The sequence below is a fragment of the Nannospalax galili genome, unplaced genomic scaffold (assembly GCF_000622305.1).
Source record: "Nannospalax galili isolate Female #2095 unplaced genomic scaffold, S.galili_v1.0 scaffold787, whole genome shotgun sequence".
NCBI classification, from domain to species: Eukaryota; Metazoa; Chordata; class Mammalia; order Rodentia; family Spalacidae; genus Nannospalax; species Nannospalax galili.
This window is the reverse complement of record NW_008356318.1, coordinates 808,156-824,951: the sequence shown is the minus strand read 5'-3', so window position 1 is coordinate 824,951 and position 16,796 is coordinate 808,156. Positions and strand designations below refer to the sequence as shown.

Sequence of the window (16,796 nt, the reverse complement as noted above, 5' to 3'; positions counted from 1 at the left end):
ATTCTGAAAAGAATTTCAAGGGGAATAAACTCTCCTAGCTCTGAATTATTAGAGAAATTTGTCACTTGGGCTTTAAGCTAAAAGTGATTTGAACAATATAATAGGGATACATTGATAACTTATTGGATTTCCATTGACATGTCTTAGATCTTCTCTGGATAAATCATATTAAATATGTAAAAGTTGGAGCTAACATTAAAAATAATAGTTACAACAAAGAGTCCAAACAGTATTTCCAAATACTTCAATTCTCTGTTGCCAGCACATCTAGTCCCCAAGTCCCTATTCCATTACCTACAGTATTCCAAGTATTCGTTAACATAATTAATATAATCATAAACAGCACCAGATCCTGCCCACAATGGGAAAAATACTAACAAGCTACAACAATCCAGAATCTTAATTTGGGTCAAGGCACACAAGGTCATTTTATGAGTCGACCCTTTGCTCTCGGTCTTTTCCCTGGCCATTCATCACAAGCCCCTGAAAGGCTTTTTCAGAAAGACTCACAAACCCTGCTCTCAAAGATGTTGATTTAGTAGTTCTGCATATAGTCTTCTGGGTTTTTTGTTATTGTTGTTGTTTGTATTTTTTGTTGTTGTTGTTGTTGTTGTTGTTTGTCTTTTTGAAGTAGGGTCTCCTTGTAGCCCCAGTTGTCCTGAAACTCATTATGTAGACCAGGCTGGCCTTGAATTCACAGAGGTCGGCCTGCCTCTGCCTGCCAAGTGCTGGGACTACAGGCATGTACCACCATGCCTGGTTAGTCTTCTGTTTTTCCACCATGCCCGGCTAGTCTTCTGTTTTTAAAGAGATTGTTACTATCACCTGATCCATTCTTCTGTCTAACGCAGAAGTCCTCTCTAAGCATGGCTACAAGCCTCCCACTATGTTGAGGGACACAGTGAACTTATGTTATGAGAAAATTTTTACTATCAAATTGTTTTTCCTACAACTTCGATAACTTTTGAAATGTTTTGTTTTCTTTCTGATTAAACTTTAGTTGGTAAAGTTTGCAAGACTTGTAAAAATGCTTCTGTTCCTGTAGTCTATGTAAGAAGTTTTTTTTTTAACTAATAAATAAAATACTTTAATTACAATTTTTTCTGATGTTCTCATTTTTTTAATTAATTTATTTATTTTTATGCCCACTTCCCAGATAGCACCCTCCCATAGTCTCCCTCCCCACACTAGAGCCCTTATACTCTGATATCCCTGCTACTGTCTGCTGTGTTGTCAGCACCCCAAGCCATTCCCCACTACTTGCCCTTCTGGTGAATCTAGTAAGAAGTTTTTAATCTACAAACATAATTCTCTAGAGAATTCTTTTCTAAGAAAATTTAGCACATAGCTATTCACCTTTAAAAGGTTCATATAGTATAAGCTGGAATGTAGTTTATCAAAGTTGGTAAATCCTGTACATCTGTTTATAACCGGAAAAGGAAATTTGAACATGCTTCTTTCAGTAATATATCTTTACTATCAGACTGTTGTCTTTATTGAAGGTAAAGCTTATTTTTTCCTATTTTTTAAATCATTTGGAGCTATTGACTTACAGTAATTATTGCTATTTTTGACTGCTTCTCTAAACACTTTGCCTCTCGGAAACTACCTTCATTTCCTTACTTGAGCAGTAATGCTTAGATTGTGATCTGAATTGAAGATCTTAGGCTGCTCAACACGACTGATAAAGAACTGGAATAATTTACAAGTTATGCATTTGAAATTAAGTGGATAACACAGAAATAAAATTTCACATTATAACATTGAATATATCCTCCTAAGGAAGATTCATGACAAGTGTATGAGTCCCATGTGTCAAGCACGGCTACATAAGATGGCATGAAAATAAATTTAAGATAGATGGAAAGGATTTAATTAGATCTATCGCATTTCTCAAGGGGAGGGAAATATACAGAAGAGCAATTACATTGTAACTGCATATTAGAAAGACCAGCTAACTGTGGAGCTGTTTCTTTACATTTTAAAATATAAATGGATTGGGTTTTCAGTAGGAGTGGGAGGATTTAGCAAATGATTAGATGGAATAAGCCTCTCATTCAAAGATGTCAGAGCACATGTAGCCAGAGGGAGTGAAATTTCTTCACACAGACTGATGTTTGGAGATGCTTTTATCAGTGCAAAGTGCATAGGTTGAAAGTCTGCTTCATCGCAGGGGACTCTGCAGTCAGGAAGCAGTCTCGGCATCGGGTCATCATTCAGCTGCCGGCCAATGGAGGCAGGGACTGCACCGACCCTCTCTATGAAGAGAAGGCCTGCGAGGCCCCTCCAGTGTGCCAGAGCTACAGGTAACAGCGGGAAAGGTGTGCAAGTGGTGCACTGGTACTGCTTCCCAGGCACATTCTTTCAAGCGGTGAGGAGATCAAGCTGAGACTGTTCTTCCCAGGCTCAGTGCAACTGAGGATGTTGACCATTGCAGCCGCATTTCACCTTTATTTCAGAGAACTGCTCTGCTTCTGAAGTGACTTCCCAGGAAGCAAATATTTATAACAATTTCTCAGCTGTGTTATTAGCTCCAGTATTTGGAGAGAATGCCTTATGCTGATATCAACTATAAGAAATGCAGAAAAGAGTTAATAATTACGAAACACATGAACTTTAGGAAGCAATTTCTTTTTCACTTAAGGGAATAGCCAAGCGTTTCTCTCCTGGCTCTGGGGAGTACCTGTTTCTTACAATATGGGCATTCTGACTTGGAAAATGGCATCATGATTCTGTAATGCTAGTAAGATGTTCATCCATTAGCTCTTTGAAGAAAGCTGAAGTCACTAAAGCTATAAATAATATGGGCAATTCATCACAGAAACTTGGCATCCTTGTCATTAAGACTACAAGTTTCTCATTGAAACTTGCTGTAGTTATAATTGCAGTCCTGACAACAAATGAACTACCATGGCACCAATTACTGAAGTGTATAATCACAAAACAATAGAAGTAAAAATTGATTTTAAAGATGTTAAGATTTGCCATCTTAGTACATGTATCTTTCATACTAAGATGACAAATACTGTAACTGTATGTTTATGCCATGAACATTATCTACTATTAACACAAATGTATTTATTTTTGGAATTTGCTCTTGCTATAAGATACTATAATTTCAGTCACTGAATTACTTTGCCGTGATAAGCAAATGAACACTGAACAGAAATCTCACAGCCCGACTGTAGTTTACTAGTGGAACACAACACTTCTGAGACTAGCTGGGGCATCCGTCGGTAGCGTGAATCATTAAGAAGTTCACAAGACATCTTTACCCTTCATTCCTACAGACTTGGCAATGATACAGTCTTATCTTCCATGCTATAGGAAGAACTTTTGCATTTTATGACACCTTTATAATGCTTTAGTGAGTATCTGAATTAAACTTATGTAAGACTGAGCCTACGTAAATAGCCCGTTTTTTTTAATGCTACATTAGCTCTGCGATTGGCCTGTTATTTCTGCTTCATCTCCACTACACTTTTCTATTCTTCTCTTATAGGTGGAAGACTCACAAATGGCGCAGATGCCAATTAGTCCCTTGGAGCATTCAACAGGACACCCCTGGTGCACAGGAAGGCTGTGGGCCTGGCCGGCAGGCAAGAGGTAAGAGACGCCAAACCACAGTTGGTTTGCTTTGCATTTCACCAACATTCTATCCTATACCTTTACCACTACCTTTGTGCGTTTGCCCTGTTTAAAAAAAAAAAAATTTATGTGTGTGACTTTATCACTTGCATGTAGTGCACCCATGTCGTATAATGCAGAGATCAGAAGAGGGTGTCAGATCCCCTTGAATTGGAGGTATGGATGGTTGTTAGTTGCCATGTGGGTGCTGGTAATCGAACCCAGGTCTTCTGGAAGAGCAGCCAGTGCTCTTAACTGCTAAGCCAGCTCTCCAGTCCCTGTTTGTCACTTTGATGCCAGGCTTAGCACACAGGGCAGAGCAGGTAGACACTGTTTTGGCACATTCTACAAAACCCCAGAAGCTAGAAACAACTGTTTAAATTTTGTTCTTTGGCATTAATCCGTAAGTATTGAACACTCCCTAACTTGGAAATTAAGCCCAAGTTTTGGTAATAGCATAGATGGTACACCTAAGATGTTCGTTTTTAAATCATGGCAATTCGAAGCATTTCACTCCATACCTTAAAAATCAGTAAGATTCGTGCACTCTTTTTGCATACATCATATTTGTGTGTGCGTGCCCCATAATGTAATTAGCTTCCATGGAATCCTCAGCAGTGATATTCCCGGGATCGCAGAGGGTCTCCATGATTTAGTCATATTCAGTACTGACTGATTTATTTATTTATATCTATTTTATGTGTATGAGTGTTTTGCCTGCATGTATGTAAGTGCACCCATGTCTCACAAACCCTGCAGAGGTCAGAAGAGGGTATTGGATCCCCAAGGATTGGAGTTACAGACAGTTATTAGCTTCCATGTGGGTGCTAGGAACTGGGTCCTCTGGAAGAGCAGCAGTGCTCTTAGCCACTAAGCAATGTACTCGACCCATCAGGACTGATTTTTAAATGGCAGATTTATTTACTTAAAGCATATAATATGTGAATTACAGTCTGTCTGCACTAGTACATAACATGGTATTGTGCGGAAATATGTCATGAGTATGTTTCACACTTGCCATAATTATGTACTGGATTTTACAGGAAATAAATCTCAAGTTTTGGAATGTATTATTTATAGTAGCAAGCTCAGACTTCAGAGATTTCATTATTTTTACTAATATAAATTTTAGCATCTAATTCTTATCACGTACTCAAAATGTAGTTTAATATGTAACTGAATGTGCGACACCTGTAAAGATAGATTCTACTTTCCTGTTTGTAGTTGTGTATTTAATTATGATGCAAAAGTTTGAACATGTAGAACAAAATTCCAGTTTTTATAAATCCAGCTTGGAATCCTTTATTTTTTACACTAAAAAAATTATATTTTTATCTTGAAAAAAAAGTTCTCCTTTAAAAAAAAATCTATTTTTATGTTGTTCATTTTATGTCTTCATTTGAAATACAAAAGTTAGTTTATTAACAACATTATCTACATGGTCACATTTATAGTGTTAGTTTATTTGCCTAACTGTCATTGTGGATATTCCATAACTGGAGAAGTCTAAGGTGTCCCATGATATGATCCAATGGACTGATTCTTTGCGTCTCAAACAACAAATTGGAAAAAATACAGGGGTCTTGTAGTACTAATGAAAGCGCAGACTTGCTAAAAATGAGAGTTAAAACACAGGATATACTCCATAGCATGCTCAAGCAAGCACACAGATAAAAGCTCTGGGTTTAGAGTCCAAGGGCTTTTTATTACCAAAGGGTGGGGAGTTCTCTGAAGGAGTGGATCTTTCTTTAGCTGTCATAGGTGAGTGGTGTGTGTGTGCGTGCATGTGTGTATATGTGCTATGTGTGTGTGTGTGTGTGTGTGTGTGTGTGTTGGAGGAAGCTTGAGCAGTCTAAATGACAGCCTTTCTTGGTTTCTGGGTCTGGAGTTACTCACAGTCATGCATGTCTGGCTCTATTGTCCTCTCACTTCCATCATAAACCTTGGATAAAAATAACTCTGGCTAGACACTTGGATACATAAACTTGAGAGCTACTGTTCCCATTTCAAATCTTTCTTCAAGAAATTGAATGTTGCAGAGTCTTATCATTCACTGCTAATTCTGCCTTTTAATCAAATGTACATTCATATAAAGTTTTGGTTCTACACAAAGTTGACAGTGAACAGTGGCATGGGTTTGGGAATCAGGAAACACAAATTTCGGTTCCAATTCTTATACTAATATAAGATGAGTTTTGCCCATCTAGCCACCTTTTATAGGTCTTTTATAGTTCATTTAGGGGAAAAAAGAAGTTTGCCTCAAATGTTCTTTCAGCATTATTTTGATTTTAATATATAATCCATACATGACTAGTACTCAGAGATCAATGGTCAGAATATGAAAGACATATTTTTATACAACACCACTGGAGGAAATATAAGATATGATGAAATCAGCACACATGTGATACAGTTTCATAGTTCAAAACTCCATTACTTAAAAGCTGCACAACCTGGAATGATTCATTTCCTCCCTCTAAGGCTAAAAACACTAAAGTCTCATGGCATTGAGTACTCGCTGTCTTCCTTGAAAGGTAATCCCTTCCTCTTCTGTCAGTCTGTGACCTTGATGTCAGTCTGTGACCATAGTCAGTACATCACAGGGGCATGAAAGAAGCAAAATGAACATGGGTCTTTTGCTTTTTGACAGTCTATACAGAAACTGCTTTGTAGGACTATCCTTGAGCTTCTCATTTCTAAGTCTGACAGTCTCAGTCCTTTTCTGCACCTAGTGACTACTTTCTAGCGTCTAAAACTATTACCCACTTCCTCCAAGGAAAGAGGGTGTCCTTGGCTTCCTCAGAGCCACTTTCTCCTGCCTTTTGCGAGTTCTTTCGTTGGTTTCCTGTTTGGGGTGCTCTTCTTCTCCAGTCTGTAAGCAATACTTTCTAATCTTGGCATACTCCTCACAATGCTCAATCTGTCTCAGGCATTTTACTCATTTCAGGCTTCCGGGAAGACAAAGCTGGACTGTACTAAGTGGCTTCTGTGTAATTAATTTCAGAAGAACAACTTCCAGGCAAAGACATTTGTCTTTATTATTCCAGTATATGGAGTGTTCCTTTCTCTGCAACCTGTGTTTCCACAGAGTATCAGATGGAAAGAAGCATCTTTTGCTCATGGCAAGGAGGAAAAAGGTTCCTTGCATTCATGCTGGTGGTTGATATCCGAGCTCTGAATAACTGGCCTGTCATAGCCTTGCTATTTTCATCTTTGACACCTTATTTTGTAAGCAAAGTAAAATAAAGTAAAAACTGCTCCTTTTAGTGATTGAAATAATCATGTAGTATTGATTCAATCAGCAAAGTCTATAGAATGGATTGTGCTCTCTAGTACATCAGACTTTCTAATCCAACTACTCATTCATGTGATTGCATTCATAAGACTGTGTAGAAAGAACAACGAGTATGGTGAAAGATGAAGATATTCAAAGCAGGGAGCTCACATTTGTTAGGGAAAGGAGATCGCTTAACATCACCCAACAGATAGAAGTTAAAAACTAGAACTCACCAATTACAAATCTGGTCATCTGAAGCTGAACAAGTGAGAAAGACTTAAAGGACGGTTTGCTGCTTGGCATGTACTACCTTGCTAGAGTAAGTACAAAGGCGAGAATACAAATGAGATGGATTCTAAAAGCTATAAGCTTTTGAGCTAAGAAAGGCAATTAATATGTTCATAGGAAAGTGGTAGATTGAGGACACAGAGATGTGAGCTGGAGCCTGGGGTGATTTTGTGGAGAGCTATAAATGTCAGGATCAGTGTTCCAGATGTGTTCAATAAGTGAAAGGAGCAAAGACTCGATGAAAGCAGCGTTTTATCTGTCAACGTGTTCAGAATAAATTAAAATGATAAGACACAGGGGCCCAGCTGCCAGCTAGGATGCTGTTGGAACAACACAGGGCAGGGTAACAGAGGCTCAGACCAGAACCACAGCAGTGAAAATGGACAAAAATAAATGGCTATTAAGCTTGTAAAAGTGGAAGACATTTTTTAGGACTTAGTGGCAGACAATTCAATGGGTAATAGAAATAAGGGTTAAAGATGAACCTAGGATTCTTTCACTCCAATATTTTTAGCTTTGGAATGGCTCTATTGATGGAAATTGTTCATTCTGAAAAAAGAGCTAATTTTGAGAGGGATAGTTTGTGCATTTTGCATTTTAGACCATGTTAAGGTAGTCATGTAGAAAGATCTTAGTATATATGCATTTGATATCTAGAAATGTAGCTGTAGAAATGGCTTAGGATGTCAGATGGAAATTTGTCCAATGTTTCCATAAAGTGGTTTGTGGAACCATAATAAAATGCACATCTTCAGAACATATATATGAGGAAAAGCAGTAATTATATTTTTCCCACTAGCAAGTTCTTTTTTCTCTAAATTTTTCATATTTTGAGGCTCTTTGGGTATTTCTTTTAATGAATTTAACTTAAAATTAATGCTTCTATAATCTTCTAACTTTAAATTAATATTTTCTTATTTGCAGCAGTAATGAACCCATATAGACTAAAATATAGCTACCACTATCCAATATTAATTTACCAACCTATGATTCTGAAAATAAAAATATTTATTGTGTGGCTTTTATCAAATTATTTGCTTATACCAGAGCTAGTAAACTATGGCCTGTCAACCAAATTCAGCCTGCAGCCTGTTTCCTTGTAGTTAAAAGTTTATGAAAACAATCACACCCATTTCTTTACCTACTGCTTATGGATGTTTTGCAAATACAAGGCAAAACTGAGTTACTGCAAGAGATAGTAGGTCTCAGATAGGAAAAACATTCACTATCTCACCCTTTACAGAAATTTTTTTCTGGTCCCTGATCTTAATTCAGAAGCATATTCACTGATATAATCATGCTTTCAATAGTACTAAACTCATTTCCTGATACTACCAGCCAGTCCTTGGAGTTGATCTTGTCCTTAGGAAGAAATTTATAAATTCAGATCATCGATAAACTATTTTAGAATTATGATAGAAATAGACTCCAAAAACTATTATAGTAGCAAATTATCAGCCTTAAGAATGAAATTGCAGTAATTTTCGAGAAGTTTCGGGACATAATGTTGACCCCCAGAACTTTAGCAGTAAAAGTTTTTAAAGAAAAAAATAGTTGAAGGCCAGGCCTGAAAATACATAGCATGTGGGAGACAGATAGAAGCTATTCTAGACTCCCACAGTTCCTTTCTCTATGAGATAACAAATCATGTCACAAAATTAGATGTTAAGTTTTGGCTGACTTATAAAGTACGCATAGGGAGGAAAGAATATGTATGTTTTGTATACTACTCACTTTTAGCTCAGTATTTCTGAGGTCACCTGCTATGATCAGTTTTCTCAAAGACTTATCCTTCCACATTACTAGGAAAAGGTAACATTGAAGTCTCTCCTATATATCCTAACAGCTATGTACCAGGTAGTTTTTTTTTTAATACAATTGGTGACCTGTAGAAACCTAATGAATATGTTTATGAAATTCTTTGAGAACTTCATAGTGTATTTTCACCTTCTCCTCCCACCCCCAGCTCCTCTCAGATCCACCCTAACCTCCCTACCACCAAACATCATGTTCTGTTTTTTCCCCCAAAGAGACCACCAATATATGCTGCCAAAATACTCTTGGGTTTGGAACTGGTCATAGGTTGTGGTCCATACCAGGGATGATACCCTTAAAGAAAATTGGCTCTTCTTCTCCCAGAAGCTATCAAATATTAATAGCTCCTCAGATAGGAGTGGCAGTTTGTGCACACCTACCCACTCTGTGATAGGATTTGTTTGGTTTGAGCTTGAGCAAGACTTGTGCCTGCTGTCAAAATTGCTGTATGTTCATATGTAATATGTGCAATGGCTCTGCTGTCTGGGAAACACTGATTGCAGTCATCCAACACTCTGACTCTTAGAATCTTTCTGGCTCCTCTTCTGCAAAGTTACCTGAGCCTTGTAGGGAGAGGCTGTATATATGTTTCTCACTAAGTGCCAAACACGCCACAGTCTCTTACTCTCCAACACTGTTCAGTTGTGGGTCTCTGTGTTATTTGTCTTCTACTGCAAGAAGAAGCCTTTCTGATAAGGGTTGAGAAGGCACACAAACCTCTAGGTATAGCAAAAAGTCACTTGGATGCATTTTAATACTACATGAATTTAGTAGGCTATAAGTAGCAGGTTCTCCCCTAAGGCCCATGATTTATCTAGCCTCATGTTCTTAGCCCCACAGCAGTGCAATGTATGGGCTACATCTTTTGAAATGGACATTAGATCCAGCCAAAGGGTAGTTGGTTATTCCACAATATTTGCACAACTATTGCACTAGTGGGCATATCTTGCAAGGCCAGTACTTATTGTAGCTTGCAGGGTCCACAGCCAAATAAGTTTGATTATTACTCTTTTTTTCCAGTAACATGTATAGCACCTTCCAGCACTATGAAAGCTAGCCAGTGGGGATGAAGGTCCCAGGGCAGAACCTACTTGATTTCTCCATGTTACATGACTTAAGTGAGTGTTGGCCTCAGCAACAGACTTTTACCATCAAGTTCTGGAGGGCAACTAAGAACAATGGTGACAGCCTATAATGTTTGGGGGTTATAGCTATCCATCCCCTACCCATGTAATGCTTACTGTTCAATTATTCCTCTTTCCCTTTACATCACTGTATTCTATCTCCTTTCACTTGAAAGATACCCCCTCCCTCATGGTCCCTTTCTACTTTCTTAACCACTGTGGTATTCCAATTTAAACACAGAGAAGTAAAAACTCAAAATTAATAGCCATTTATGAGGAAAAACATGCAATGTTTGTCATTCTGGGTCTGGTTTACATCACTGATGGTGATTGCTTCTAGTTCCATCTATGCCTCTGCAAATTTCATGATTTGGTTTCTCTTAACAGCTGAATACTATTACATTGTATAAACGTTTCAAGTTTTTCTTATCCATTGACAAGTTGACAGGCATCTAGGATTTTTCTATTTCTTGGCTGTTGTGACTAGAACAGCAATGAGCATGGGAGAGCAAATATCTCCGTAGTAAGACATAGAGTTCTCTAGGTACAAGCCCAAGAGTGGTATGTCTGGATCCTGTGACAGACCCACGTCTAGGCTTCTGAGAACCCTCCACACTGGTTTCCATAGTGGCTGCACCTGTTGACACTCCCACCAGCAGTGAAGAAGTGGTCTACTTTCCTCACATCCACATCTGCATTTGTCCTCATTTGCTTTTTGGACTTAAGCCATTCTGACTGGGGTAAGATGATATCTCAAAGTAGTTTCAATTTGCATTTCCCTGGTGATTAAAGAGATGGAAAACTAAAACTTTCTCAGCCATTTACTTTCCATTTTCTGAGAACCCTCTCTTTATTTCTTTACCCCAGTTTTTAATTGGGTCATTTGTTTTCTTGTTTAGTTTCTTTTTTCCAGTTCTTTGTATGTTCTAGATAAGAACCGTCTGTCAGATGTATAGCTGGTAAAAGTTTTTCCCATTTTGTGGGTTGCCTCTTCATTCTAATGATGGTATCATTTGCTGCACAGAAGCTTTTTAGTTTCATGAAATTTGTAAATCATTGGTTTTAATGTCTACTCTATCAAAGTCCTGCTCAGAAGGTCCTTTCCTGGGACTATAAGTTCCAGAGTATTCCCTACTTTCTCTTCCATCATATTCAGAGTATCAGGTCTTATGTTGAGGTTTTGTGTCCATTTGGAGTTGAGCTTTGTGCATGGTGAGATACAGGGATCTAGTTCAATATACATGTAGCTTTCCAGTTTGAACAAGACCATCTGAAGATGCTATCTTTTCTCTGACATTATTTTTTTGCCTTGTTATCAAAAATAAGGTGACCATGAACTTATATCCAAGTCTTCAGTTCTATTCCATTGATCAATGTGTCTATTTTGTGCCAGTAGCATGCTGTTTTTATTACTATAGCTCTATAATATAACTTAAATCAGCGATGGTGATACTTCCAGAAATTCATGTATCATTCAAAATTATTTTGCTATCCTGGGTTTTTCATGCTTCCATGTGAAATTGAAGAATTTGTTTCCATTTCTGTGGAGAATTGCATTGGAACTTTGGTGGAGATTACATTGAATCTGTAGATTGCTTTCAATAAGATGGTCATTTTTACCATGGTGAATCTCCAGATCCTTAAGCACGAGAAGTCTCTGCATCTTCTATCTTCTTAGATTTCTTTCTTCTGTGTTTTGAAGTTTTTATTCCGCATATCTTTTACTTCCTCAGATTTATTCCAATTTTTGAGGCATCATAAATATAATTGTTTCCTTGATTTCTTTTTCCATGTTTATTATTTTCATGTAGGAAAGCTACTGATATTTTGAGTTAATTGTATATCCTGATACTTAACTGAATGTGCTTATCGGCTCTAGGGGGTTTTGGTGGAGTTGCAAGGGTTGTTAAGATATAGAATCATATCACCTGCAAGTAAGGGCACTGTCACTTCTTTCCTATTCGTGTCCCTTTTATCTACTTCACTTACCTTACTGCTCTAGCTAAAACTTCAAGCACTATATTAAACAGGAATGAGAGAGTGGACATCCTTGTCTCATTCCTGATTTTAGTGGAAATGCTTCGAGTTTTTCTCCATTTGGCATGAAATTGTCTGTGGGTTTGCCTGTACCTTTATTAAGATATGTTCTCCAGAACTTCTATTATGCGGGGATGTTTGGTTTTGTCATAGGCATTTTCTGCATCTAATGAGACAATCATGTGGTTTCTGTCCTTGAGTTTGTTTTTGTGGTAGATTACATTTATTGATTTACACGTTGAACCATTCCTGTATCTCTAGAATGAAGTCATTTTGTCATAGGAGATAATCTTTTTGATATGCCTTTGCATTCAGTTTGCAAGTATTATATTGAAAATTTTTGTGCCTGTGTTCATCAAAAGGTTTGGCCATTAGTTTTCTTTTATGTGGGGTCTTTGGTTCTTGTATCAGGGTAATACTAGTTTCATAAAAAGAATTTGGAAGTGTTTTTTCTTTTTCTATTTTACGGAATGATTTGAGGAGTATTGGTGTTATTTCTTCTTTTAAGTTCTGATAGAATGCTGAGCTGTACCCACCTGGTGTGGAATTTTTTTGTTGGGATTTTTTAATTACTGCTTCTAACTCATTGGTTGTTATGAACCTATTTAAATTGCTAACTTCATCTTGATTTAATTTTGATAGGTCAAACATATCTAGAAATTCATCCATTTCTTTTTAATTTCCAATTTAGTGGGATATAGATTTTCAAGTGTGTCCTTAGGAAGTATGTCCTTGGATTCCCTTTAATTCAACAAAATCTATTGTAATGTTTCCCTTTTCATCTCTGATTTCATTGATTTGAATCCTCTCTTTCTTTGGTTAATTAGTGTAAAGATTAGTCAATTTTATTCATCTTTTCAAAGAACCAAGCCTTTGTTTCATTGACTATTTCTGGGTTTTTTGTTTGTTTGTTTGTTTCTATTCCATTAATTTAAGCCCTAAGTTAAAGGATTACTTTTTATCTACTCTTTTTGGGTGTTGTCTGGTCTTGTTTATCCAAAGCCTTCAGGTGCATCATTACTTACTAATAGGAGATCGATCCAGTTTTTTGATGTAGGCACTTAGTGCTAGAAACTTTCCTCTTAGGACTGCCTTCATTGCAGCCAATAGATTTTGGTATGTTGTGTATTCATTTTCATTTGGAGCCAATAGATTTTGGTATGTTGTATATTCATTTTCATTCAATTCTAAAAAAAAAAATTGAATTTCTTTCTTGATTTCTCCCTTGACCCAGTTTTCATTCAGTGGTGTGTTGTTTAGTTTCGATGAGTCTGTGTATTTTCCCCCATTTCTATTGTTGCTGTCCACCTTTAATCCTTTGTGGTCAGATAGAATACAAGATGTTATTATCAATTTTACTAAATTTGTTCAGATTTTATTTGTGTCCTAATATATGATCATTTTTAGAGAAAGTCCATGGGGTAGAATGTTCTGTGAACATTTCTTAGATCCATTTGATTTATGATGTCATTTAACTCCAGGATTTCTCTGTGGGTGAGAGACCCAAACTAGGCCTTAGAATATGGGACAGTGGAGATCGAATCCTTATAAATTTTTTCAAAAAGACACACCAAAAATTTCATTACTAATTGGTTACTATAATAGAATATCAGGCTAGGCATCTTTGGATGGCATAAACAACAGAAATTTATTTTTCACAGTTCTGGAGGCTAGGAAGGTCAGGGTCCAAGTGCTGAACAACTACATTTCTGGCTTCTTTCTGATTTATAGAGAACAGTTTTCTCATTGTGTTATACCATAATATAGAGAGAGGAAAAGAGAGAGAGACAGAGAGACAGAGGCAGAGACAGAGATATTCAGGAGAAAGTGTTCTCATTTTGTAAGGATGTTAATTCTATCATGAGAAAGTTCTCCCTCACGACTGCTTCTGATCCTAATTACCTTCCAAAGGTAACTAAATTATCTCCAGACACTGTTGCATTGGGGCTAGAGCCTCAATGTAGGAATTTTAGAGAATACAACTTTGTTCATTGTAGTGATGACATGCCAAACCCCACCCTCTCCACTTCTGCATGACAAGTGATATCTGTTGCAAAGCTGACCCATTACTAAGATCTGACACCAGTCTCTTTATGTGGATGCTAACATGGCTTCAATAAATAATATGCCTCAAATAGCATGAACCTTCCTTGAATTCTCACATTGCATCACATATAAGGGTAAAAGGCCAAAAGGAAAGTCAAAATGGAAAGGAGCAATAGGAGCAGGAAGAGAAGATTAAGGAAGAAGAGGAGAAGGAGGAAGGGGAAGGAAGGAAGGAAGGAAGAAGGAAGGAAGGAAGGAAGGAAGGAAGGAAGGAAGGAGTTTAGTTCTAATTTTCTATCAAAATTAAATCTAAATAATTTCTTGAACGTGAGGTAGAAGTATTTACCTTTTATGTTGCTTTTATGAGCAAATATATTTAAATCTTGGACTTCAATATGCTTAGCCTGTGCTGATATTCTTGGCTTTATCTTTTATCTAAGACACTGGTCCACTTTATTCTTTTTTAAAAGATTGCATTTTAGAGGCATTATTAAAGTTTAAAACTTCTGGTTCAATTTATCTCAGCAATGCACATTAATCTGTTAATTTTCAAAGAAAATTCTCTAATAAAAAGAAAACAGAATATAAGTAGACGAGAACGGAACAATAAAAAGTTCATTTAAGGAAATTTTATACTTTATGATCTTTAAAATATTCTTTTGACTGATGCACTTATTAGTTACTACCAAAGTTTTGTACTCTTCATTTTTATAAACTGTTATTTAAAGCTTTTAGAGTTATTTACATTTTCAGATGTCTTCTGCTAATTTTCTATGACTCTTAGCATCAGAGTTTATTTGAGCACTCTAATTTTGTCGTATGACCCTCCAAGACCCTCATCATAAACTGTCAGCATTTTCTGTTTTTCAAATAGTTGCTCATAGCATCCACTGGCACCATGCTGTGTCCATAATGGTTTCCAGATATTCCACATGCGACCACACAGTTACCTAAACTCTCCATCATCCCAACTCTGGTTCAGCTGACCTTGGTCTGAGCCATTCCGTTAGGAGCAGATGGTTATTTCTAAGTTATATTAACATTTTCACGTGTGCTGTGAGCATCAATGATCCAGGGACCATTGGAAGCTATCGAGGAACAATTTTAAATAGAAGTGTGTTGTTTTTTTTTTCCAATCTGCCAGGTTTGTGTTCGCAAATTATAATTAGGAAGTGTAATTTGGCAAATGTGTCAGTGAAAATCTCTTTTCCACAAAAGACCAGGATCATTATATCTACCCAGGAAACAACTGGAGCCCTCTTGCATTATTTATAGGTTTGATCTTATTTCTAAACACAATTAGGTCTCTTGGTAACAAGCGTCTCTTCATGTTAAGTCTTTCCTTTTCATTTCTGTATTATTTCATTCTCACTATTGCCATTTTTTTTCATGAAACTATGGAGAAAAACACTCATCCAATCACCTGAGAAAATTCTGTGTTGAATACCACCCAGACAGTGTGGTAGAAGGAAGCATCATGTTCACATTGCTAAATTTAATAAATAAGGTTTCAGAGCGCCTTGAACTCTTTGTTACACATAATTCAACAGCTTCACTACACTAAAGCATCGATTCTGCTTCCTGTAATGAACTATGTGCACATTTTAAATCTAACCATTATTTTCACTCTGATTAGTCAAACAAAATGGCATCATGGCCTTATATTCTTTAGAGTAATCCACTGACCAATTAAATTCCCCATTTTTATGCAACCTGAATAATAAGGGCATTTTCTACCTCTTTAAGAAAATAAAAATAAAGTAGTTGCATTCTGAGTTCTATTAGATTTACTGATTCCAGGAGCTCTGTCAGTAGCTTTCCACTCAGATGCTTAACACAGATGCCCATCTGCTTTTAGCCAACCAGAGCTACTCCTATTCCTCTTCATCTTTTATTATTTCCTTCTTTAAAACATAGCTCAGGGGTCAGGCATAGTGGGGCGTGCCATTAACCACAGCACTGGGAGACAAAGCAGGAGGATCTCTGCAAGATGGAGGCCAGCCTGGTCTACATAGCAAGTTCCAAGCCAGCTGAGACTACAGGGAGACCCTGTCTCAAAACAAACAAAAAAAAAGAAATAGCTCAGGGGCCTGGAGACATGACTCAGCAATTAAGACCATGTATTTATTGCTTCTTGAACAAGAGCTGAATTCTGTTCCCAGGACCTACATTGAGTCGCTCACAGCTGCCTTGTAAGCTCAGCTCCAAAGAATCTGATGTCATGTTCTAACCTCTGCAGGCAACTGCACTCACATGAACATGCCTCCACATACACACACACACACACACACACACACACACACACACACACACGCACAAACATAATTTAAAAATAAATCTAAAACATAATTCAGAATTCACTTCACACAAAAATACTCAGGATTTGACTCAACTCATTCAACTCGTTAATCTTTGCCACTTAAATTTTAGGAACTTTTTAAAAATACACAAAAACAGAAAGCATGATATGCATATTCACTCAACATTAATGTGTTATGACATGTTGCCAATTCTTGATCACCACTCTCTTAAAAATAAAAAATAATTTTCCTGTAGTGTTTTATAGAAACCCCCAGATAAGA

The 16,796-nt window shown here is 37.1% G+C and overlaps 1 protein-coding gene across 3 annotated transcripts in view; it reads left to right on the top strand.

Moving 5' to 3' along the window:
- The window catches only part of Thsd7a (thrombospondin type 1 domain containing 7A), a 444,595-nt gene that overhangs the window by 365,872 nt on the left and 61,927 nt on the right, over positions 1-16,796 (top strand). For all 3 annotated transcript variants that reach the window (XR_003847217.1, XM_008854527.3, XM_029556884.1), the window contains exons 10-11: positions 2,174-2,306; positions 3,503-3,606. Coding sequence is in view for 2 of the 3 variants with exons in the window: in XM_008854527.3 (XP_008852749.1) it covers positions 2,174-2,306; positions 3,503-3,606 (237 nt within the window). In the remaining variant the exon portion in view is untranslated. The remainder of the gene's footprint in view (positions 1-2,173; positions 2,307-3,502; positions 3,607-16,796) is intronic.